Source organism: Gymnoscopelus braueri (genome assembly GCF_963280865.1).
Source record: "Gymnoscopelus braueri genome assembly, chromosome: 13".
Taxonomy (NCBI): domain Eukaryota; kingdom Metazoa; phylum Chordata; class Actinopteri; order Myctophiformes; family Myctophidae; genus Gymnoscopelus; species Gymnoscopelus braueri.
The window spans coordinates 15005132-15029580 of NC_137615.1; the positions used below are offsets into that span (position 1 = coordinate 15005132).

At 42.6% G+C, this 24449-nt stretch overlaps 3 protein-coding genes across 3 annotated transcripts; 2 read left to right on the plus strand and 1 right to left on the minus strand.

Moving 5' to 3' along the window:
• Positions 1-244: 244 nt before the first annotated feature.
• Positions 245-4347, plus strand: myadml2 (myeloid associated differentiation marker like 2). The gene has a single exon (XM_080447330.1). The coding sequence runs from the start codon at positions 1067-1069 to the stop codon at positions 1979-1981; it is 915 nt and encodes a 304-aa protein (XP_080303456.1). The 5' UTR covers positions 245-1066; the 3' UTR covers positions 1982-4347.
• A 3076-nt stretch (positions 4348-7423) lies between these two features.
• Positions 7424-10630, plus strand: LOC308099418 (solute carrier family 12 member 7-like; the record flags this gene model as incomplete). The annotated part of the gene is made up of 1 exon (XM_080448162.1): positions 7424-10630. One exon carries the CDS (start codon positions 7424-7426, stop codon positions 10628-10630), a length of 3207 nt encoding a protein of 1068 aa, XP_080304288.1.
• Positions 10631-13409: 2779 nt separating this feature from the next.
• LOC308099419 (sodium- and chloride-dependent neutral and basic amino acid transporter B(0+)-like) lies at positions 13410-24058 on the minus strand (the record flags this gene model as incomplete). The annotated part of the gene is made up of 13 exons (XM_080448163.1): positions 13410-13640; positions 14052-14219; positions 15291-15574; positions 17366-17491; positions 17585-17677; positions 18920-19043; positions 19373-19513; positions 21212-21344; positions 22326-22461; positions 22683-22814; positions 22956-23079; positions 23452-23627; positions 24031-24058. The coding sequence occupies 13 exons, from the start codon at positions 24056-24058 to the stop codon at positions 13410-13412; spliced, it is 1896 nt and encodes a 631-aa protein (XP_080304289.1).
• Between the last annotated feature and the right edge of the window lie 391 nt (positions 24059-24449).

Below are 24449 nucleotides of genomic sequence, written 5' to 3' on the forward strand. Positions count from 1 at the left end.
CTGTAATTATACTGTACATAAATGACAGTTTCACTCTGACTTAGTCTCTCTGGACGCTCCCCAGAAATATGACTCCCAACATCGACTCCCTGACACAGACGGCCATGTGAGCACCCACCCCACCCCTCTGAGGAATATAGACCCCCTATTTATAGAGCTGGTGGTGGGGCCTGTAACCCTGGGCTCTGCATAAACTTTCATTGCATCCCTGGCAACATTCTACGCACATTCTGACACACAGGAAAGAGAGGGTGTGTTTGTGTGTGTGTGAGTGTGTGTGCGAGGAAGTGTGAGGGATTGAGTGTGTGAGTCGAGAGAGAACAAAGTTTGAGGACTTCGCATGAGAGTCAGGGGCCTGCAGTGGAAGGATTACGAGGACCGAGCCAAGCATGACAGGCAGGACAACAAACTCTTCCACCTGTTCTGCACTGAGGCCTGTCGTTTGAAGATCGTTATGCAGTTGGATCTATTTGTTGAGGACAACGCTCTGGACAAGATCTCGCTTCGCTTTGGGGTTTTGCGGCGACACATTTGATCATCTACAAAGACAAAGAGCGAGGAGAAAACAAGACCTTTTAGGATACGAAAACAGCAGTGGTCTTTTTTGGGACCAGGGTAATATGTCATCGGAATCTCCAACATAGCTTTACATTTTCATTATTACATTAATTGATGGAGCAGCTTACTTAATCATGATTATGTACTGAAATTAGACTTTTAAAATACAAACTGATTGCATGCCAATATAACAGCAGAAAAAGTTTATTTTATTTTATTTTACTTACTCATTTGCTGTTGCTACTCTGAGCTACTGTGCGTTTTAAGGTGCTGTGGCTCAATGTAACTTGAGATCTGCAGTGCACCCCAGTAATTACATAGCACACGCAGGACGATTTCTAGAGACATTTGTAATTAGGCACAATTCTATTTATAAAAAGTAACCAGGCAAAGGGCGAGGTCTCCATCGAAGGAGAACAGGAGGCCACAAGGACACCCGTGCAGAGACGTGGAGGCCTGAACTTCCACTGGGCAGAATCTGTGGTGTGTATAGGGGACAAAAGACACCATGGACTCCCAAGGAGGGCATTACCTCAACAAGGCAGCTGTGCTGTCACTATTAGGCGCAGCTCGCATGACTCAACTTTTTCTCGGCTGCACCATCATTGCCCTAGTGTCCCACAGTGCGGGATACAGCTACAGCTATGGGAACTTCTGTATGTTCGTGTGGTGTTTCTGCTTCACCGTGACAATGGTGATATTCGCCGTGGACGTGACGCGGCTCCACGGCTGCATGCCCATTTCCTGGGACAACTTCACCGTGGCCTTCGCCATGCTGTCCACGCTCATGTACGTCACGGCCTCTGTCGTCTACCCGGTTTACTTCCTCCAGACAGAGTGTCCCCTGGAGGACTGTGAGGTCAGGAACTACCGGATCGCCGTCACGGTCTGCTCCAGTGTCTGCTGTTTCCCCTACGGCGCGGAGGTGTTCCTGACTCGGGCCAAGTCGGGCACGGTGGTGGGCTACATGGCCACCGTGTCGGGCCTACTCAAGGTGGTTCAGGCCTTCGTGGCCTGCATCATCTTCGGGGCCCTGGCCAACAACAGCGAGTACACCAACTTCATCGCCACCCAGTACTGTGTGGTGGTCTACAGCCTGTGCTTCTCCATCACTGTGGTAGTGGTGGTAGTGACCGTGTCGGGGAAGACCTCTGCCCTGCGCATCCCCTTTGACCGCTTCGTGGTCGTCTACACGTTCTTCGCTGTGCTCCTGTACCTCAGCACCGCACTAATCTGGCCCATCTTCAGCTTTGACAAAAAGTACGGCAACACAGACCGTCCCGCAGACTGCCCACCGGAGCAGTGTACCTGGGACACCAAGGTGGTGGTGGCGGTCTTTAGCAATGTCAACTTGATTCTCTATTTCATTGACCTGGTCTATTCCCAGAGGATCCGCTTTATCTCCAACCAAGCTGCTGTCTGATAAACTCTACACTTGATTAGAGTAACCCTTGACCTCAGAGACACATAGACGAACAGAAAAACTGAGGCCTCACCGGAAAACGCTCTGTCCAGTCAGACCCAAATGAAGGGTTTCAGAAGAACTGGACCCCTGAGATAACCAGGCCTGGGTATTTGTGGGAGAACTGGGCCCATGAGAAAACTGGGCAGGGTCATGGGTCATAGAAGTATCTTATGAGGTTACATTTGGTAAGAAGCTTTGAATGCAAATCCCCTTTCCTCAAATTTTACTATTCAAAGAAACACTTCTGGGGTAATCTCTCAAGACAGATTCAGAGCTCTGCAGCTGAATCTGTCGGCAACTCCCATTACAACGTGTAGAGTTGTTGTTATTAGGAATGAAAACAAAGGAGCGCCACCGGAAGAGGAGGGCTGAAGGAGAGTAAACGGGTAGACATCCGGTCTCACTGGGAATTTGGCGGTGCCCCAGAGGCACTCCACCATTCAATTCTTCTTTTTTTTTACTGGGGTTACATTTGGTTCACAGTGTCTCAAAATGTTGTAATTTTACAAGCACACACATCACCTCCCACCCCAGCTATGGACAAAGAAAGGTATTTAGCATGAACAATGCTTAGTAGCCTATACAGGTTGTTACAGATATACATTTGAACAGGGCCCATCTCCTGCAGGCCCAGCTCACACCTGGGCCCAGTTCACTTGCATCCATGTAAAGGACTCAGCCATATGTAGTAGATTGATTATTCCATGATGTGTGTTCTTTTTTTTAAGTGTTTATTTCTATTAGTATTAAATTAGTATTAAACATCTGTCATATGCAGCAAAGCTAATAATATTATTTATGATACATATTGCCTATAAGGCTTTCCCCCAGTTTTGCAGTGGGCAGGAAATCCCTGCTATGTGTGTTGTGCTGATGAGCAGATTTTAGCCACGTTGCCTTCAGAGGTAATGTTGGGTTTATCTCAATGCATTCTCTTTCTTTTATAATACTTAAACGTCATCAGTGGTCTCAAACATAAAGGGGAGAGAACTGAACACTTTTGAGATTGGCTGAACGGTTGAAGAACTAGCAGCCATATAAGTTAAGTCTCCAATATACACTGAAAATATTTTATGAATGGAATAAGAAAGGTTTTTTATATATATATTTGACTAACAACTGATATTTATCCTAAATTATTTCTGCTATAAATTATATATCTTATAATTTTTTTTCCATTTGACTGATAGACTATTTAAATTATAATTCTGCCAACTGTTCCAATAGTATTGAAGTGCTAAACTATCATCTCCCCATACTACAAAAAAATAATAAATATTGAAAAGTTCAATACGCTTTTGATTTTATAATTTGAATGTTATGTGCAATATTGATATGAAGATTAATATTACAATTGCAGTATTGAGGATATAGTATCAAGCAGATTATTCTTTTCCTAAGCACATTGACAGTCAAATGGAATGTAATAAAACATACTTGTTCCATATCTCTGATCTGCTCAATAAACTGGGTCTCTTGGTTTCCATGTGAATGGCTTTGAGTGAGAGAACAGGTATTAGACCTTGATAGAACCATTTCGGTGAAATAAGCAGATCTACAAGCTCACAAGGCGTGCATTGTGAGCATGTGGATAGCTATTTTCTGGTGAATTCTTTGGTGAAGAGCGAAAATAGTAGGGGGCCTAGGTCCAGCCAACTAAGTACAGGGTTTAAGTGGTTTGTCTGCATGGCTGTTAACTATTAGCAGAGAGTTAGTTATAAGCACATACGACAGTGGGTGCTGGGATAAGTGCATTGCACTTTTACAGTGGGCTTTACTAGTTTGAGACAAGTAAAATCCACGCACCAAGACAATATTCAGACTTCCTTTATTGACACAATGTTTCAATCTATGGCGGATCTTCGTCAGTCAGGTCAATTTAAAACAATAAACTCTATGTCACCTGATGTGTGACCTGAACTCACTACAGGTAAGAATAGACACATAGAGCTTAATGCAATATTAACATGCTTAAACATAATACATTCAGTTGACAAAAACACAATATACTGTATGTCTCTGTCTTACGCTACAGACAAGAGTCTAAAATATCTACATATTTCCTATATGTAGATAACCTTTTGCCCCAGAGAAAAAGATACAACATAGGTAACTGTATATATTTTACAATCTCCAAAAGGTTTAAATCAGGAAAATAAACAGAGACATTTCTAATGAACATTTACTATAGTTCAACAGTGTGTATTGATCTCTATTGCTGTGTTATTGTTCTATATTATTGTACTGATCACATCCCGCACATATTTGTCTTACTTGAAATTTGAATCATGAGCCTTTACAGGGTGTTCTGAAAACTGTATGTATGGTGTTATCTTTTATTTTATTATTTATTCTCTTAATGCTGTTAATGTTTTGAGTAAAGTACTTTGAAATGCCTTGTTGTTGAAATGTGCTATACAAATAAACCTTTTATTATTATACTTTTGTCTTTTTTTCTGTCCCTAATTCTCTCTTATCAATAAATGTCTTGCTGTTGACACATAATATATTTTGGTTCCGAGCCAAATGTCCAAATATTATTTCTATTATTATATTATTTTTTCTCTTTAGTTAAGGTCGAAAAGGTCCGAAATTGACCGTTATTTACATCACAAATGCTCTGTTTGTTCATTTTCTTTATTTTTGATCAGATTCTGTGATTGGTCATTCTGAATCGTTATTATTATGCTATATATTACAATAGAGCATTGGTTCTCAATTTTTTTCTGTTTCCAGAAGCAAAAAAAAGCTTTCCTGTGCCCATCCTACATGAATAGCCCTGTAGGCCATTGGTCTTCAACAGGGGTACGGGACCCCTAGGGGGTCCTAAGATTTTACACATTAACATGAATCCAACATATTCATAGAAAATATCTTGTGTAAAACAACAACAAAAAAACACCTTATGTAACAGGGAGACCTGTCCACATTCAGGGTTCTGTGTGCACGCCCCCAATTACTCAGGTGTGAGCAGTTCACTGATCACCTCTTCCCCTATAAAAACAGGTGCTCACTCACTTTTTCATAGTTCCTTTTTGTGTGAACACGAGCTCCAAGCTTGTCTGAGCAAGGTCCCTCCCCCCCTTTTCTGTCGATGACAAGCTGCCAAGAACTTGATTATTGGCCAGATGTGAGGGCAAAACTGATAACTAAACTTCCACTTGATTTTAATTGTATTTTTCATTGTGTGGTCCAGACCAAGGTTGGAAGCAGACAGCAGTCGTGCCACTATATGCATACTGTTGAGTTGATCTGTATGTGTGCACCTAAACCACATAGTGTGTAGTAAGCGTTAACGGTTTTGCAGTGCACTAGCGCGTGTGACTTTTGAAACCTCACCTTAAAAGTTGAATCTGCAACACAGTTTATACAGTAGCCTATGCAGTGTGGGTCCCTGCTTCAGCTCTCACAGCTGAGGGGTCCTTCTTGGCCAGTAAAACATTGAAGACCCCTGCTGTAGGCCTTATAGGCCAATAGTGAAATAGTCTCCATTCTGGCCCTCAGAGAGGACAGCAGTGGTTGTAGACCAACAGTAGAGGGCAGCATTTCCACATTATTATCAACACTTGACGTTCTAACATCCCCACTTGAGGGCAAGTAAAGTTACACACAGTGATTTTTTTTTACACTGCAGTTTATTTGAGCAATGTCAGTGAATCAGACAACACATTTCACATTCAGAGCATATTGTGTGGAAAACCAAACCTTAACATCTTGTCCCTAATAAGTATTATTCACAAGTATCTATGAGCTATTTTTGTGTGGTGATCAGATCAGATCTTGATCCATCCTCCACAAAGTGAGGATCAGTGATAGATTTGTGCGTGTTCAAAAGTGGCCAACAGGCAGCGTGGGCCAGCAATGTAGCCTGGCCAAATTATTTAGCAAATTTACAATATCTGACTGGCACTGAGATGAGACCCCCCCCTCCCCCCAAAGATTGCTTACTGCTTACTAAACGCTTCATTTAAACCCTATAGGCTCTGTGCAGAAGGTGGCATACCTGTTTCCTGTTCCGGTCACCGGTAATTTCCCCAAAACTTTGTTTGATTGGCATGGCATTGGCAGCAGATTTGCATTGGAGACACATATATATGGCCCACTTCAGGTTGGATTAATGAATCCAAAAGTGCTTTTATTTATGTATTTAAATGGAAAAGAGAAAACAGCAAAGAAATCAGGCACAGATCCACTGGCAGTGATGTACCATTAACTCATTCAGTGCCACATGACGTCTAAGACGTCCGTTTTTATCGCCATTGTTAAAGAGTCTACACCATGAAAATCACTTTTTTCTTGGTTTTTTGTATTTTTTGGGGTCCCCAGTGTCTCTTGTACCCCAAAAAATGTTTTTTTTTTAAATTCAGTCATTCCTTCTCATTTCATGGATTTCCAGAATGGGCGTGTCTGAACAGGCGATCTCAGAATGGCAATGTTTATGAGGTCATAAACATTTTTGATGGCAAACCCAATGTTAAATGAAAAGTGCCCGAATCGCTCTGAAACTTTTTCTACCCCCCCTAAGTGGGGGTCTACGAACAAATACTTCGGGCTCGGATTTTGGCTCCGCCCCCCGGAAGTGGGTGAAACAGGCACCTCAAACACTTGGTGGAATTGTTCAAAAATGTTCAAAGTGTTTTTTTTCGATTCTGTATTTTTCTTAGATGCTTCTTTTTATGCAGAATTTTTCCATTTTTTTTTTTTTTTTTTAATATATTTTTTTATTAACAGAATTTTGTATTAACAGAATTGCTCAGTAGCCCCCCCCTGCCCAAGAGGACGTTTTGGTATTGCAGCTGAAAGTGCTGTATAAGCCAGAGACAATTGACTTGGGATGAGTATATCTGAGTGATGATTTAGGCTCAAACCTTTTGAAAAAGGTTTGAGGGACATACACCATATGATATTAAATATCAAATATTTTTTTTAAATTCATGGTGTAGCTCCTTTAAGCCCTGAGCGCCACGTGACGTCTAAGACGTCATAAGTTAAAATGTGCTGCTCCATTCACTTCTTGTTTAACTTCTTACTGAAAAAGGCTGTATCTCGGCTCCTAAGCACTTTTTTTTTACAATACATTTTTGGCTCTGGCACTGGGACAACACAGCCAGAAATAAGTCTGGCACTGAATGAGTTAACTGTGTTGTCTTTGTGTTACAGTAGCATTAGAACTGGAAAGCGGCCTTAAGAAAGCGGCTAACGTCAAAACAATGCAAATTTCAGATCAATCATGGTCAAACTGCTAGGGTGCATGGCAACGGTATGTGTTTTGTGTGACATCAGAACAGAACTCCTAATATATATAGCAGCCTATATACCAGTAAAATGTTTGCTGCCACCAGTCCGGAGTTTGAATAACAGTGCTGCACCGTCGTGCCTGTTTTCGCCCTAGATAGTGCGATGGAGTGCCAGGAAGACAAAGGGATTATGAGCGAGACTGTGGTCGTGCCGATCGGTGAATGCAACCCTGAGGTTGTGCCGTTCAGTGACTGCAACTCTGTGGTTGTGCCGATCGGTGAAGACAACGCAGGTAATAATGACATGGATAACGACTATGACGGCAAGAACATGGCTCTCTTCGAGGAAGAGATGGACAGCAACCCTATGGTTTCATCTCTCCTCAATAAACTGGCATACAATCTAACCGAGGGCACAAAGGAACACAAAGAGGCTGATGAAGACGAAGAACACAAAAAGAGCAGTGTCAAGCGCCCTAAAAAAATGGAGACCTTCATGGGTGTTTACCTGCCCTGCGTCCAGAACATCCTGGGGGGGGTCATCTTCTTGCGTCTCCCCTGGATCGTTGGCACAGCAGGCCTCGTTCAGACTCTGGTCATAATGTGCATGTGCTTCCTTTGTACTTTTTTGACAGCGATATCAATGAGTGCAATCGCTACTAATGGCATGGTACCAGCTGGAGGCTCCTACTATATGATATCCAGATCTCTGGGTCCAGAGTTTGGTGGAGCTGTGGGCCTCTGTTTCTACCTGGCAACAACCTTCGGTGCCGCTATGTGTATATTGGCTCATGCAGAGGTTTTGCTGACCTACATTGTTCCTAAGGCAGCCATCTTCATCGCTGAGGGTAAGGAGGGGGAGATGGATGCCTTAATGAATAACATGCGTGTTTATGGCACCTGTTTTTTGATGCTCATGGTGATGGTTGCCTTTGTTGGCATGAAGTATGTAAACAAACTGGCATTGTTCCTCCTTGCCTGTGTCCTCATTTCCATCTTATCTGTTTTTGCTGGCGCCATCAAGTCCGCATTTGAGCCTCCTGACTTCCCTGTTTGTCTGTTGGGGAATCGCACGTTGCGAAACCATAACTTTGACAAGTGTCTGAAGACGGAAATCATCAACAACGTGACCGTCACCACCGAGTTATGGAATCTGTTCTGCTCAGGGCCGGAGCTCAACGCCACCTGTGATGAGTACTTCCGTGTCAACGAAGTGAACGCGCTGCAGGGGATTCCAGGGCTGACCAGTGGGGTCATCTCAGACACCCTGTCGACGAACTACGGCCCAATGGGCATGCTGATAGAAAAAAGGCACCAGGCGTCTAGTCCAGTAGCTGATAACTCCAAAGACATCTACAAGCCATACGTGGTAACCGATATCACCACCTTCTTTACCATCCTGGTTGGTATCTACTTCCCCTCTGTGACATGTATCATGGCTGGTTCCAATCGATCAGGGGACTTGAAAGACGCCCAGAAGTCCATCCCCATTGGAACACTCCTGGCTATTGCCACCATCTCCAGCATCTATGTCACCTGTGCTTTTCTGTTTAGTTTATGCATTGATGGCGTTGTGCTCCGAGATAAGTATGGTGACTCAATTAAAAGGAACCCTGTGATTTCCACACTGTCCTGGCCCTCATCTTGGGTGATAGTGATTGGCATCCTTTTTGCCACCTGGGGGTCAGGGCTTCAGTGTATGACCGGAGCTCCACGTCTGCTGCAGGCCATCGCGCAAGATGGCATAATACCTTTCCTACAGGTGTTTGGCCATGTTAGAGCTAATGGAGAGCCCACCTGGGCACTGCTGTTGACTGCATCGATCAGTGAGATTGGCATCCTCATGGCCTCCGTGGATTCTGTGGCTCCCATCCTCACCATGTTCACCCTAATGTGTTACCTGTTTGTCAACCTGGCCTGTGCTCTTCAGACCCTACTCCGCACACCCAACTGGAGACCACGCTTCAAATACTACCACTGGGCTCTGTCCTTCCTTGGTATGAGCTTGTGCCTTGCAATCATGTTCATGTCCTCATGGGCCTACGCTATCACAGCCATGGGCATTGCTGCCTGCATCTACAAGTACATTGAATACAGAGGGGCAGAAAAGGAATGGGGAGATGGGATCAGGAGTTTATCTCTTAATGCTGCACACTATGCTCTTATTTGCCTTGAGGAGTCGCCACCACACCCCAAAAACTGGCGGCCTCAATTGTTGGTACTACTTAACATGGACACAGATCTGGTTGCAAAACACCCTCGCCTTCTGTCCTTTACCTCTCAGTTGAAGGCAGGGAAAGGCCTGACTATAGTGGGGAGTGTCCTGAAAGGAACTTATCTCAAGAAGGAAACAGAAGCCAAAAAGGCTGAGCAGAGCATCAAGTCATCTATGACAGCAGAACATACCAAGGGTTTCTGTCATGTTGTGGCGTCCTCCAACCTGCGAGATGGCTTGTCCCACCTTATCCAGTCAGCCGGGCTGGGAGGGATGAAACACAACTCGGTCCTGATGGCCTGGCCTGCCACCTGGAAACAGTCCAACCTCTCGCAGTCCTGGAAGAACTTCATAGAGATTGTGCGTGAGACCACGGCGGCTCATCAGGCCTTGCTTGTGGCCAAGAATGTGGACAGTTTCCCCACCAACCAGGACCGCCTGGGGGAAGGCACCATCGATGTGTGGTGGGTGGTTCATGATGGAGGCCTGCTGATGCTGCTGCCCTTCCTGCTCCGACAGCACAAGGTGTGGAGGAAGTGCAAAATGCGTGTCTTCACCGTTGCCCAGATGGAAGACAACTCCATCCAAATGAAGAAGGACCTCCAGATGTTCCTCTACCACCTCCGACTGGAAGCGGAGGTGGAGGTGATGGAGATGCACAACACTGACATCTCAGCTTTCACCTATGGGAAGACACTTGAGATGGAGCAAAGGTCTCAGATGATCAAAAAGATGCAGCTGTCCAGGATGGAGCGGGGGAGAGAGGCTCAGCTGATCCATGACAGGAACACAGCGCCTCACGCCTCACGCCGTGACAAAGCCAAATCTACGCATGAGCCGGTCCACATGACTTGGACCAAGGATAAGAGCTTAAACGAGCGCCATCGACGAGAGTCCAACAACAGCGTGCCCGTACGTGAACTCAAACCAAACCAGAAAAATGTCCGTCAGATGCACACGGCGGTTAAGCTGAACGAAGTGGTTGTAAATAAGTCCCAGGGAGCTCATCTGGTCCTGCTCAACATGCCTGGGCCACCTAAGGACAGAGAAGGTGACACAAACTATATGGAGTTCCTGGAGGTTCTTCTTGAGGGCCTCAACCGAGTCCTATTGGTCCGCGGTGGTGGTCGTGAGGTCATTACCATCTACTCTTAGGAAATTATGTGGATCCCGAGATCCACAAAATGCCTTAATGAGTTCTTTCACTGTTGCTTTTTTATCTCTGTCGTCATGTTGCCGCAGTACATTCCCATCTCCCCAGATGGCAGAAGGAATTATCCATTACAAGTCACTGATATTATTACAATTGAATTGGGGGGGAATTTGATCATCTGGATGTTGAGATACACATGTTAATGGCAAGACCTAACGTGGATCTTGGACTTCATGTGACCATCCTGTGACATCAGTCATCTATGACGTATCTATGACATGTGACAAAAATGTCTGGTGTGGTTTCAAACCCCATTGAATTCCATTATAAAATGTAATATTAGTAATTAAGTCAAATATTTAAAAAACATATATATAAAACCTATGTGGTGTAAAATGCATGGAGGTATGTCTTTGGCCTACAGAAGTGCAGACATACAGTAGAGACAGACCCTCTAGATGGCTAGCCTCCTGCACCTCCCGCAGAGCCAGGGCATGAAAAAAGGATACTGTAAATACTTTTTTGCTTTACTTTATTAAAAAGAAAATCTGGAAGAATGGTGCCATAAGATAAGCTGGACGAGCTCCCAATAGAGTTTTTTTTTGTTTTGTTTATGACAAGGGAGGAGTTTTCCACCAAAGTTCTGGTTAAGATGATGTCTTGGCAAAACCACAGCGTGGCCCTCTGCATAATTTGTAATAAAGGTCAGCACACTGTATGTCCTCCAGCTCATGGTGGAACATATACTTTGTTTAGAGGAAAACTTTACCCTTTTAGAAGTGCAAGAACAAGATGATGCTTATTTTGTAGCCATAGAATTATTCAAGTTCAGTTAAATCAAAACAATACAATACAAGAGATCACTCATGAGCTGTTTGACATTTCTGATAGTATAGAAACTGACCAATGAGGAACTGAAACGTGGTTCTGCAGACTGATGCCTCCTTCTGGTTTTCATTTTGTTCTCAGATCATCTTGCATCCTTGTGAATTGGCAAAATATACAAAAAATGTGAAATGGGTATATTTTGATGCCAATACTTTTGTAAGTAAAATTAAAGTAACATTTTGAAAATCAAAATTACACAATCAGTCATATGATATGACAGGAACAAAGTGAAAAATTGATTGAAGTGATTTTTCACACTGTGCCATCAAATGAGGCCATAACATTCTGTGCCGCATGAGTCATTCTATAGTATTCTGTGACATTTGTGTCCCCATGACATAATACAGCTGTGTAAAACATGCACAAACGCTAATTCCCAAAAGCTTATTATATCTATCTTACATGGATAAAGCCCCGGCCATGTAGGCTACCCCAGGGTGAATTAAATGTACAACAATCACTTTGAATTGAGAAGTAAGCTAAAAAAAAACATGTCCCCAATCATGTTTATTCAGCTTCAGTTACAAATATAGTTGATCAAATTCTAACAAATTCTAAATGTCTCATTATTATTATTATTAATATATAGTATTAGTTGTTTCTCACTAAATGATATTTATTGTGATTAATGTATTTCTCAAGCACCCCTGGGGATCCCGGACCCTGAGAAGAACTAGTGTTGTGCCATATTTGATAAAGATAACATGACCTTACTTGTCAAATTTGTCAATTAATCTCTGCTTTGCTCATTGATTGATTGAACACTTTATTTGCAAAAAGTACAGGTACAGTTGTACCTGTAGTAAAGGTACAGTTATACAATAATGCTGAAAGGATAACACAAAAAGCCCTGAGGGCTTGTGGTCCTCGATCATCATCATCTTACATATTCTCCCATCGTATAAACAGCTGTCAAGCCAGGAGACATTACAGTGTGTACACAATACATCTGGTGGCGCAGTGGTAAAGTGCCTGCCCACCACCACAGAGGTTGGGTTAGAATCCGCGGTGGTGCTGCGTGCATGCGGCCTTGTCGAGCGTCTACACCAGTGGTTCTCAAAGTGGGGTCCAGGGATCCCCGGGGGTCCTTTAGGGCAGGAGCCAGGGTGTCCCCAGCTAAATTATTTATAGTTAGGAACCAAATGGACGCTAACAGGTCTGTAACTCTGAGAGTGTACAAATGGAACCAACCAATGCTTTGGTTCCATTTGTATACACTCTCAGAGTTATGGGGGTCCGTGGTAGCCTGGTTCCAAACCATAGACCCCGCCCACTCTGGCTAGGTCCGTGGCCTAATGCATACCAGATTGGTGGTCCTTGAAATTAAACAAGTCTGAGAACCACTGGTCTACACGAACACGATTGGCCCATGTTCGGGGGAGGGAAGCGGGGAGGGTGAAAATTGTCACTGCACGTAATGCTACGGGCTGGGGCAGCACCTTTCAGCAGGGAGTGTTGGGCGGGAGGAGTATTATCTTATATCACTTAAATGTAATGGCTCTTACACCCCATCTCTAAAACCCTATACTGGGGGAAACACTGCATAGAAATGAAAAGCATGTCAATATTTAGAAAACATTCTTCATTCTGGATATTACTTCCAAACAGACCCGACCCTGATTTAGGGGGCGAGATGGTCCTGATTTAGGGCCCCCCCCCCCCCCCCCCCCCCGTAACACCGGGCCTGCTTCCAAAGTAAAGCCTACCTATACATAAAGTAGAATAATGGCTGGGGGTCCTTATAGGAAGCAAGAGACATTTGCACCTCACAAGTATAGTAATAGAAGTACAAATAGACACACACACACACACACACACACACACACACGCACACACGCACACACGCACACACGCACACACACGCACGCACACACTCACACACACACACACCTTTCACAACCGCGTGGTAACGGTGACTTTGTTAGGATGAGATTTTGACAGATCTGACCCTGGCAGATTGAACAGCTTGTAGCTGGGATGTCGCAGATTGAACGAGGTGCAAGAGATGACCTCTGCTGGTCCTGGCAGGTCTGGATCTGGCCGGTTGATCCCGTAGCGTTCACCGCGGTCTTCATCCAGGTAGGGATGCCAGTCCTCAGAGGGAGACAGGCAAAACCTCACACGCTGTGGGAGGAGGGAGACAGCAGGTCATGAGGAGATTTAGATCTGGCACACAAATAAATATGAATAAGAAAGAAATCCAACCCTAACCCCTAAATATAACCTCTGAATGCCGGCTAATCCTAACCCTAACCTGAATCTTTTCTTAGTTGTAAACCTAGCTCTAATTCATTTTTTTCCCCGTTACCATAAAACATTGTGTAGAACAGGAAAGTTGTCCGCTAAATCTCTATTTCTCAAATACTACTATACTTGTTGTGGGACATTTGGTCCTCACAACAAGTATAATACAAACACAAACAATACACACACACACACACACACACACACACACACACACACACACACACACACACACACACACACACACACACACACGCACTCACACTCACACACACTCACACACTCACTCACCGTCCACAGACTGCCCGCTGCTTTAATCAGTTGATAGACAGCAATGACAGGAATCCAAATGAGGCAGAAAGAAACAATACACCGGCCTAAATCCAGTCCCCAGTGTGGAAAAGCCACGTCTCCATAGGCAGGTGGAGACAGCGTCATTAACGATGAAATCAGGATCGACTATGGTCAGAGCAGAATGCATGACAATGTTCATTTACAAGGCACATAAATAACAATTAAACTTTCAGAGTTTAAATCTCAGGATGTAATAATAACATCCTGAGATTTAAACTCAGGATGTTTAATTGTATACTCGGTCACGGTCGGGTGGAAAACTGTTACTTTTCAGGAAATGGAAAAAAGAACCAGTGTTCCAATAGATCCAATGTAGTTAATCACAAGCTCTTGTCAATACTTTTCCTGGGTTAAATGTATAATATCCACAGAGTTAACTCTAGTTTCTCTTTAAGCATTTTCTTTGCAAAAATAGCAACAACATATCGCGACTCGTGGATTGGCTATTTTTACTACTCTTGTGTGACACTCTTGTACGACGAAGTAGGTCATTCGATGAAAAAACATAACATTTTCAAATAAGGAGATAAGGAGACACAAGGTTTCTGCCTGATATGCTCATAGAGTAGAAGAGCATGCACATCCAATCTCATAAACTGGTTCAGGACAAACTGAGAATCAAGATAAAAAGGATCAAATAAGTTTAACAGTGTGTGGATTCAATCCAATCCCCACACTGTTAAACTTAACGGGGTTAAAATTGCTCCCATTTGTGTTTATTGATGATCAGTGTGTGATCCCCCAAGGATCTTCATCAGGAAAGACCACCGAAAAACCCTATAGTTAACCAGAGTCCTGAAAATACACAGGGCAGCATCAAAATGGACAGTCAATGCAAATCAACAGAGCAAAGGCAACATCGTGGACTTCATAATATTGCATTCTGATTTCTCTTTCTGTCATTTTGTCTGTGTAGGTTCAGATTCTGTGATGTTCTATCATTTTAGCGGCAGCACTGCTGCACCATCTAGTGGTGATGCCTAAAATGTAAGGACTTTCGTCTGGAACCTCTTAGCCTCGTTCACCAGCCTTTTAGGAATCTCTTTGATAATAGGCTCTGTGCATAACTGTAGTTCCCTTTTCCAGAAGGGGGCATAGACATTTCCTGTACAGGTGTAATAGCCAAAATATATCCTGGGTATAGTTTGGCCCGGGGTATATTTTGGGAACACATACAGTATGAAGGTGTTGTGTGTTTTCCAGCGGACCACACTCCGTCGTGGTCCGCCGTGGTCCACTGGCCCACTGTCGCCCAATGTGCGGGTCTCCCCTGCCGCTACCCCTCCTGTCCTGGGGTCCCTTGACCTTTGCCCCCTCCCGTGCCGCTCGGCCCTTAGGCCCCTGCCCTTCCTGGTGGTGGTCCCTGTCTTGTGGGCCGGCGCGGGTTGGTGGCTGCCTGGGGGTTTTCTGGCGGCAGTATCCCGGCGGCTGTCTGGCCTCGAACCGTTCCTTATATGGAACTGGTATTGGACCCTTTAGGCCTGTTTAGGACACTCTTTCTGTTGTATTGTTCCATTTGTTCCCTGTTCTCCGTGCACTTTTATTTTGTATTGTTGTCTAGTGTTTCCTGTCTGCCCTAGTTGTTGCTGCCTGTCTTGTCTCACCAGTATGTCTTTGCAATTGTAGTTCACCTGTGTCTTGTTCTGTTACAGCCAATCATGTGTTATTGTCCTTGGTTCTCACCTGTGCCTAGTTAGTCCCTGTCTATTTATTTACCCCTCTGTTTTCAGTTTGTATTGGGTTGTTTATGTTGTCACTGTGTTCAGTTAGTTAGCTAATGTTGTCATTATAGTCCCTGTTTAAGTAATAAACCCCCCTGCATCTGAATCGTTCTGTCTCCGCTTCATTGTCTGCGCTTGGGTCCTACACCTCCCTCTCTGCCTCGCACCGTGACACTTCATTCAAGGTATAGAATTGAACACGACTGCTTCCATAAATTAAGAAGTAGCCTACATTACATTGTACAATATGGTGCGTGCGCATTGATATCGATATAGCTGTGACCAAATGTCGGTTCTCATTAACAGTGTCACTTGGTGGTCTGTATTTTTCAGTGCAATGGTATAATAGAATGTAAAAAGTGATGTAAAGGGACGTGTTTGAGTCTGTACTCACCATCATGGCGGCAGGGCCGATGAGAACCCAGCAAGTTTTCCAATATGGCCAGAACCATTTGCCCTTCTTTCCAATCATCATTTCTATGTCTTCAATCAAACGGTTAAGACCTGGAAAGCATAATAAAAGTGCACACATAATATACATGCACACGACACACAATAATAAAGACACACGCATATATATGCACACAAACTGAGTGCAACCCTGTCTCAAACATTTTTATATACAACATCATTCTCCACACATGTTCATATTTACCATATATGTAGATGAAGCCAATCATCTCCATCAAACCAATAACGATCAGAACCCATTCAACAACATAGTGGTCAATGAGGGTCACCCAGTATATTCCTGCCTGTCTCACAAAGAGAGAGAGACCCAGAGAGAGAGAGACCCCCCCAAAAAATATTTTTGGGGGTCCCCAGCTTAATGTGCAACATTGTTTTCTCACTCAACAGTAAACAAACGAACATACAGTAGGCCTATACGTGTATACAGGGTATCTGCACATTTATAAAGTTACAATTTAATGACTTTTAAGACCTTTTAATACATTAAAACATTGTGAAAATCGCCGATCTACAAGCTCACAATGCCTCGCATTGCGAGGCGTTGTGAGCTTGTTGTTCAGCTATTTTCACAATGTTTTCCACTATCTGTGGAACTGAGTCAAACTAAATGTAATGCCTACAATTCCAAGTGGTTATCAGAGTGGGGGGGTCAATTCAAATAGGTTGCGGCCTGAAAAGGTTGAGAACCACTGCTGTATGGTGTTGGGTGAACTGACAATATCAGGTAACATGAAGTGACACTTGGAAGTTGACGTACCCCTGTGACACATGGCAGGCCGACAAGGAAGAGGACAGAACAGATTACCACAGTCACCAGGGGGCGCTGGGATCTAAGCTTAGGCCAGGCATCTTCCAGGCTGGTAACAATGACCTCTAATAACAGGAAGAACTCAGTAATTACAAGTCAATAACATCTTCAAGCTTAAACAGTTGTAGGTTGTCTGCAAACTGTTAGAGGTGCATTTAAGATTATAGCCATTTAGGTTTAGGTTAAGCACTGCTCGTATGGTTCAAGATTAGTGGTTAGTGGTAAGGGTCATTGGTTGATCTGAAACTCACCAATCCCGGGAACGTGGGAGCCTAGACCAATGAAGAACAGCATCAGAAAGAACAGACTGGACCATAGGGGAGCGTACGGAAGTTCTGCCAGGGCAGCAGCATATGCAATGAATGCCAAACCATATCCTACACAAACGCATATAGAAATTAGAAATGCTGACCACTTTTGTATGATTTTTATAAATGATTTACTATTTGGCATCTAGAACGTTATCTCACCTTCCTGGGCAACATCAGCAATAAGCTTCCCGGAGATGTGAGCCATGTGGCCCAAAATGCAAAAGACGGGAAAGCCAGCAATCAGATTGAACCCTTGGAGGACAACAAAAACAATCAGGGTTAATATAGTCACAATGTGATAGTCATTGGTAAACAAACCCTTCGTTAGGATCTATTGCATTCACTGATGAAGGATCCATTGCATTTCTGCTTCACCTCACTTAAACCCTGTTTAGATTGTATTATACTGTACACAGCAATGCACTGTGGGGCTTTATTTGTCTAGTTTATGTCTATTTTGGGCATGTCAAAATTCGATTGGATAATGTCTTCATGATTTTAGGTATTTCTTTTGTGGAATTTCAGAAGACAATTATAGCTATATGTTTTTATCATATGACTCCAGACGTCATGTCAACTTCACCCTCAGCTTGAATGTGTAGTCAGTCCTTTTTGTGAGTTTTGTGCAAAATGCAGCAGAACCCCTTGGCAATTGGCATGCCAACTATCCCGTTTAACCTCTGCCCATGGTTACATGGTCAACCCTGTGTCACACAGACCTTCCACCTGTGACTCAAAATGGTAAAATCCTCAGTGTTCATGTATCCCTTTTGTAACTCTGAGAATGTACAAAAGTAACATTACATCAGACAATCACAGAATAACTGCAGGTGCGGCATCTTCTGTAACACATTGTGGCTGTATTATTGTCCTTGACAGTTGTTTTGCTCTGTCGTTGAAACTCAGATGTGATGTGAGAAGTCAATATATAGCTTTTGTTACACAACAACCCAAATTCCATAGATTTGGAAGGCATGCAAACCTATAGTAATAGTTATCTATATTAATTCTTACACATTTGACTTTATTTTTTTATGAAAGATGCATTTAGCAGCTAAGTGTGGAAAAACTTGCATTTATTTTGGACATGCTAAGCTAGACCAATGAAGTACAAAACTAGTTTAGCCAGTGATGGAGGTAGGGGTCCCATCCAGGATTCACCTGAACAGTCAAGGAACTTTGTTGTCTGTCCAGAAAAACATATTAACAAAATATGTTTTTGAGTGTTGCATACATTTGTAGTAATTAGTAATAGTATTGCTTTTCGTATGATTACTATTTATTAATATTTAGTCTCCCAGGGGGTAATTCACGAAGGTAGCCATCACTAAGCTGGGCTTCTGTTATATGTAAAACCTGGATATGGAACACAGACTAAAGTTAAAATAACTGTCCCGAGTTTTACTCTGCATAGGTCATGATGTAGGATTTTTATAATACTGAGGTGGCAATCCCATAACACTACATGGCATGTTCTTTCTACACGGCACTTACCTAAATCAATGCCACACACAAATATGGTGTCCAGAAACATGTCGTTATGGAACTTGTTGTAGGATGTCGCGGTTGCAATATCAGCTAGAGTAAAGCAGATCTGAGTGGCTGCATCCAGCCAGACCTAAAACCCAAACACATAGGCCTACATCAGCAGAGAGCAATCACAAAGCAGGATTTTTAAACACTATTTTCTGGATGGAACAAAAGATAAAACTATAAACACACACATTTAACATTGAAAACCTTAAAGTTATAACAAACAATCGTGTCATTGTATTCAAAATCTATTTCACTAATTCACATAATATCTAATGAATGTGTGTGTGTGTGTGTGTGTGTGTGTGTGTGTGTGTGTGTGTGTGTGTGTGTGTGTGTGTGTGTGTGTGTGTGTGTGTGTGTGTGTGTGTGTGTGTGTGTGTGTGTGTGTGTGTGTGTGTGTGTGTGTGATACCGTTGGTTCCCGAAGTTTTGCCATATTGGACTGAGAACCAATGTAGTATGCCATCCCATCTCCAGCGCCCTCTAGTGTCAAACCATAGACCAGCAGGATGACCAGCACTACCACAGGAACTATGGCTGAGATAATCGACACCTTGTTGGGAGAAAAAGCACAAGCATACTCACTGGATGCAAGGAAGATGTATGCAGTAGTGTAAGTAACTAAGTACATTTACTCAAGTATTGTTCTGAAGTACAATGCTGAGGTATTTTTGGGCGGTGAAACCGCCCCTATAAGTGAGATTTGGAAAAATGTACATTTTCCTGCGCTGTGATCTGGGCCCAGGAAATTAGTAGAATTATCCTGCGCTGTGATTGGCCAATCACAATCTATTCAGGACTGTGATTGGCCAGTGTCACATGACACATGTGCATAGCCCTATATAAGCAACCATAACTTGAAAAAAAACAAATATTGGTTTTTTTCAAGTTATGGTTTCGTCCATCATAAAGAGTGTTTCAATAAATGTATTTATCTTTTGTACATGATTGGTTGACTCCATTCAGTATTGTGATTAGCTAGCAAGACACCGCCCACTTCACACAGGGTGTGATTTTTTACTTTAGTGGAGTATTTCCAATTTTCAGTACTTTTACTTCTGCTCCACTATATCTCAGAGGCAAATATTGTACTTATACTCCACTACAATTATTTGACAGCTTTAGTTAGGCTACTATTTACTTAGCAGATTTAGAATATTATTACAAAACATACATTAACAACATCAGCCCCGTATATATTTTGGCCATTTGAAAATAGCCGATCTACAAGCTCACAAAATGCGTTGCGAACCTTTTTATACAGTCTATGGATACGACGCATTGTGAGCTCATAGATCTGCTATTTTCAGCATATTTTTTATATATTTTGAACTTGTGAAATGGGACATTCTGCATAATGAGTACTTTTATTATTGGTACTTATATCTTGATGCCAATACTTTTGTACTTTTACTCATGTAAATTTCAAATTCCGGGCTTGTACTTGTAACAGAGCATTTCTACATTGTGGTATTGATACTTTTACTTAAGTAAAAACATTTAGTACTTCTTCCATCACTGGATGCATGTTCTCTCAGCAAGACAAGAGCCTAGGTTAGAGATTCCAAACTCACCCACTGGTCAGAGGTCAGATAGAGAAACGTGCAAAAACTGCCACAAAATATTGACCTAGGATATGTCATTATTTATTCTTTTAAACATTATTGTTGATTTGGAGCAAATCTTTATACTTTACTTCAAGTAATAATTGTGTTCTCTCTTGCAGTTTACTTATGTGTAGCTAACCAGCTTATCACTGAAACACTTTGCTATCAGTGCAGGATTTTCTTTGCATCTACTACCCAGCTCTCACTCTGTAGTCACTGAGCCAAACCACTACACTACTACCACTGCTATATCTGTGGTGTGAGATTTTTAAGGGAAAAAAGGAAATTAAATTGCATTAATGAATTAAAGATAATCAGATAATAAAATAGGTGAAGGAACTCTAGTAGCCCAGCACCTGGCTATTCTATCATTGTCTGCATTTTGTATTCATACACCTCAAACTCGCATACTGTGGAACTGGGGAATTATGACTTTGCTTATAGATCTATAATGTCTAGGGACCGTGTCTGATTTCACATGCATCTCATAGAAAGATATCTTTAATTTGCATTGTGGGGACATTTCCTGGGCCAGATTGACTGAAGTCAATTTGTGGGGTCATCGAAATGTGTGTCAAACTGAGTGTTTTTCACATAATGTAGCAGAGGAAGCCAACAGGGAACAGAAAGGAGATGTACAGTACTGTGGCCGTTGAATTGATGCCTTTGATCATGAAGGCACCGGTGAAGATCCACACCAACAGCAGAATGAGGGCAAGGTACCAGATAATGTGTCCCGTTTCATCAAGACCACTGGATCGTCTCAGTGCCTCGTGACTGGGGAGGGAGGAGGGACAGACAGTGGTCAAAGGGATTGTGCACAGTAAAGAGTCCAGAGTATTATAGTTTAGCAAAAGCATTTATATTGTAGCTATTTATGCACCGGAGAGAGTTTAAGTACACACAGGATTTTTCTGTGTAATTATACTGGGTGCATTTGAACTTATTTGCATGTACTGTATCTGTATTTCTTAATCCCAGTAATGTTTTACCATCCTAATTAAACAATACTAATACACAAAGAAGGGTCGCACTCAGAGAAAATAATCTATATTTAATCATCCATTTATGTCGTTGGTACAGCCAAAACGTTTCGGCCTTCCGGTTTATGGAAATACTAAAACACACACAATAATAATAATAATAATAATAATAATACTTACTCCCAGAATTGTTCACTGCAGCTGATGTTCGACACTTAACATTTTCCAGGGAAAAAAGGGACAGATGCCAAGTTAATGAAGATTCTGATCAAGGGTGTACAAATGTACGTATCATTTTCCAAATGCATCGTATTGCATATGCTTGCATGACGTTAAACTGTTCATGTGAAGCCATAATTTCTGCAGATAATATATTGGACAGTGCTAGAACTAGAAGCATCATAAAACTGAGAGTTGTTGACCCTGATCTGCACTTCCTGGTTTTGCAGCATGCATACAATACAATACAGCAGGGGGGTTCCGGGAACCCTAGGGGGTCCTCAGAGTTACTACAGGGGGGCCATAAGGGGTGATAGGATACACATTTTTAACATTCATGCTCTGAGGCGCTGTGAGCTTGTAGATTGGCTATTTTCGGCAAAGAGGTTTTGTGTACAGGGAAAAAAGAGCAGACCAAGTACAAAGTGAAGTATTTTAAGTGATTAAATGTCTAAAAATACACATTAACATGGATCAAACATGCACTGATGACAGTGCTGTCAAACAAGTCTAACTGCTTAAGGGGATAGGAGTTGAATGTAACTTATAGGTTTACCAACCGGCATTGGAGCACACGCCCCATGGAAGAGTAGATGTCCAGGAAGAAAACAAATAGAACAGGCTGTAGGTGATCATCGCAGGATAATAGATGCACACGACTGCATTCACCACCACCGTGGCAACTCCAACACCTGGAGAAGAGAAGAAAACAGTTATATCACAAAATGTTTTCATCTTAATAAGTGTAAATTTAGCACGCACAAGGCAGATTTCTCCATTCTGGGAAGACAGAACAATCCACAGCACAATGTGGTTACTCTTTAAAACAAATGTATTGGTATAAGAAAGTGCATATTCTGGACTCAACTCAAAATGAATTAACCATAAGCTAATACATTGAGTACACTTAAACCTTTGAGCATTGGTACTGCATTCCACATATTGACGTCTCCTTGACTGCAGAACTGTGCGATGGCACTCTTCATGAAGAACAGAGGCATTCCAAACACCACCAGCATCACAACATACGCGAGGCAAAAGGCACCTGGTCACAGTGAGGGTGGGTGTAGTGGGGGGCAATGGGTTTGGGGCAGAAAAAAAGAGAGCCCAGGTTCATTATTTTTAACAGTTTTTGTTGTTGTTGTTATTTTGCATAGTTCAGTAGCAGTTTAGACAGTGTACTCACCGCCACCATTCTTAAAGGCCAGATAGGGAAACCGCAGGACTTTTGCAAGGTCAACAATGTTGTTAATCATGATCACATAGTACTGGAATTTACTGGTGTAGGTTTCTCGCTGAGTATCATCATCCTTATTGTTAAAACAATAGGACAAAAGAAGGGTGCATATCTCATTACAATGTAGGGGAGGGACCACAAACATGGAATTTACTAAATGTATATTCTATTTAAAAAATATATATAATAAATTAAAGTTGCACAGTCAGCCAGTAAGAGAGAGGCTGTAGTTAGCTTGAAATATCCATCGATGATGTAATTGGTAAGCATGTTTCTGAACTGTCCATAGCCCACCAATGAGATGCAGAGTGAGTAGACAGATATGCTGCCATCTTATAATTATAATAAGATATAATTAATATATGAATATATGGTTGAAATCACACTTTGTGCTCATTTTCATCTGGACACCATGAAAAGAAGTTCAGAAAAAAAGGTTTCTCACCACCTCTATCAAGTCCTCTGACGATGCAGTTAGGTCCGGTGTTATGACCTCTGCAGACGCAGTTAGGTCAGGTTTTATGACCTCTGCAGACGCAGTTAGGTCAGGTTTTATGACCTCTGCAGGCACAGTTACGGTCGATGTTGATGCCCATGCAGACATCTCTGATGGTATTCCATCTGCAGCAATCGGGGGGGAAGAAAAAAACATGTGGTCACACTCACAAATGTAACAGGTGGGATCAAGAAATAATTAGTCATTCTTAAGTTTCAAAAGACCATTTCCCACGTGTGTGTGTGTGTGTGTGTGTGTGTGTGTGTGTGTGTGTGTGTGTGTGTGTGTGTGTGTGTGTGTGTGTGTGTGTGTGTGTGTGTGTGTGTGTGTGTGTGTGTGTGTGTGTGTGTGTGTGTGTGTGTGTGTGTGTGTGTGTGTTGAAGCCTGTGTGGGAAAGTGATAAACAGAAAGCTCTCCAAGGCTCACAGAATTAATTTTGGTGTTGTGAACATTTTCATGTATAGTAATCAAAATGTATCGCCCTGTTGAAGTCAGATTCATATCAAACCATCACATAGGTCTACTTGCCTGGTGCCACTGGTAGATCCGGATCCATCACCGATTCTCCTGTCCTGATACACCTGCCCAGCCCTGTGTTGAACTGACATCTAAGACCAACTAAGTGCGCAATTCGCTCTCAGGAGTTTTTCCACGTGATCTACAAAGTATGCATGACGCTTGACCAGCTATCTCCTAATAAATGGTTACTTTGGAACAATTGTCTAGAAAGACTAATAAAATGAAAAGCAAGCTGCGTGTTTCTCAAGCATCTACTGGAGAGTGTTACTGTGTAGCGATGTGGAGGACATGAACAATCTTGAGTCACTCTGCACAAGGGCAAAAGAAGCAGGCCCTAACCAAAAATCTACAGTGTTGGCTAATGGCTATAATCAGTGGTGGCAAGTAACTAAGTACATTTACTCAAGTACTGTGCTTACGTATTTTGA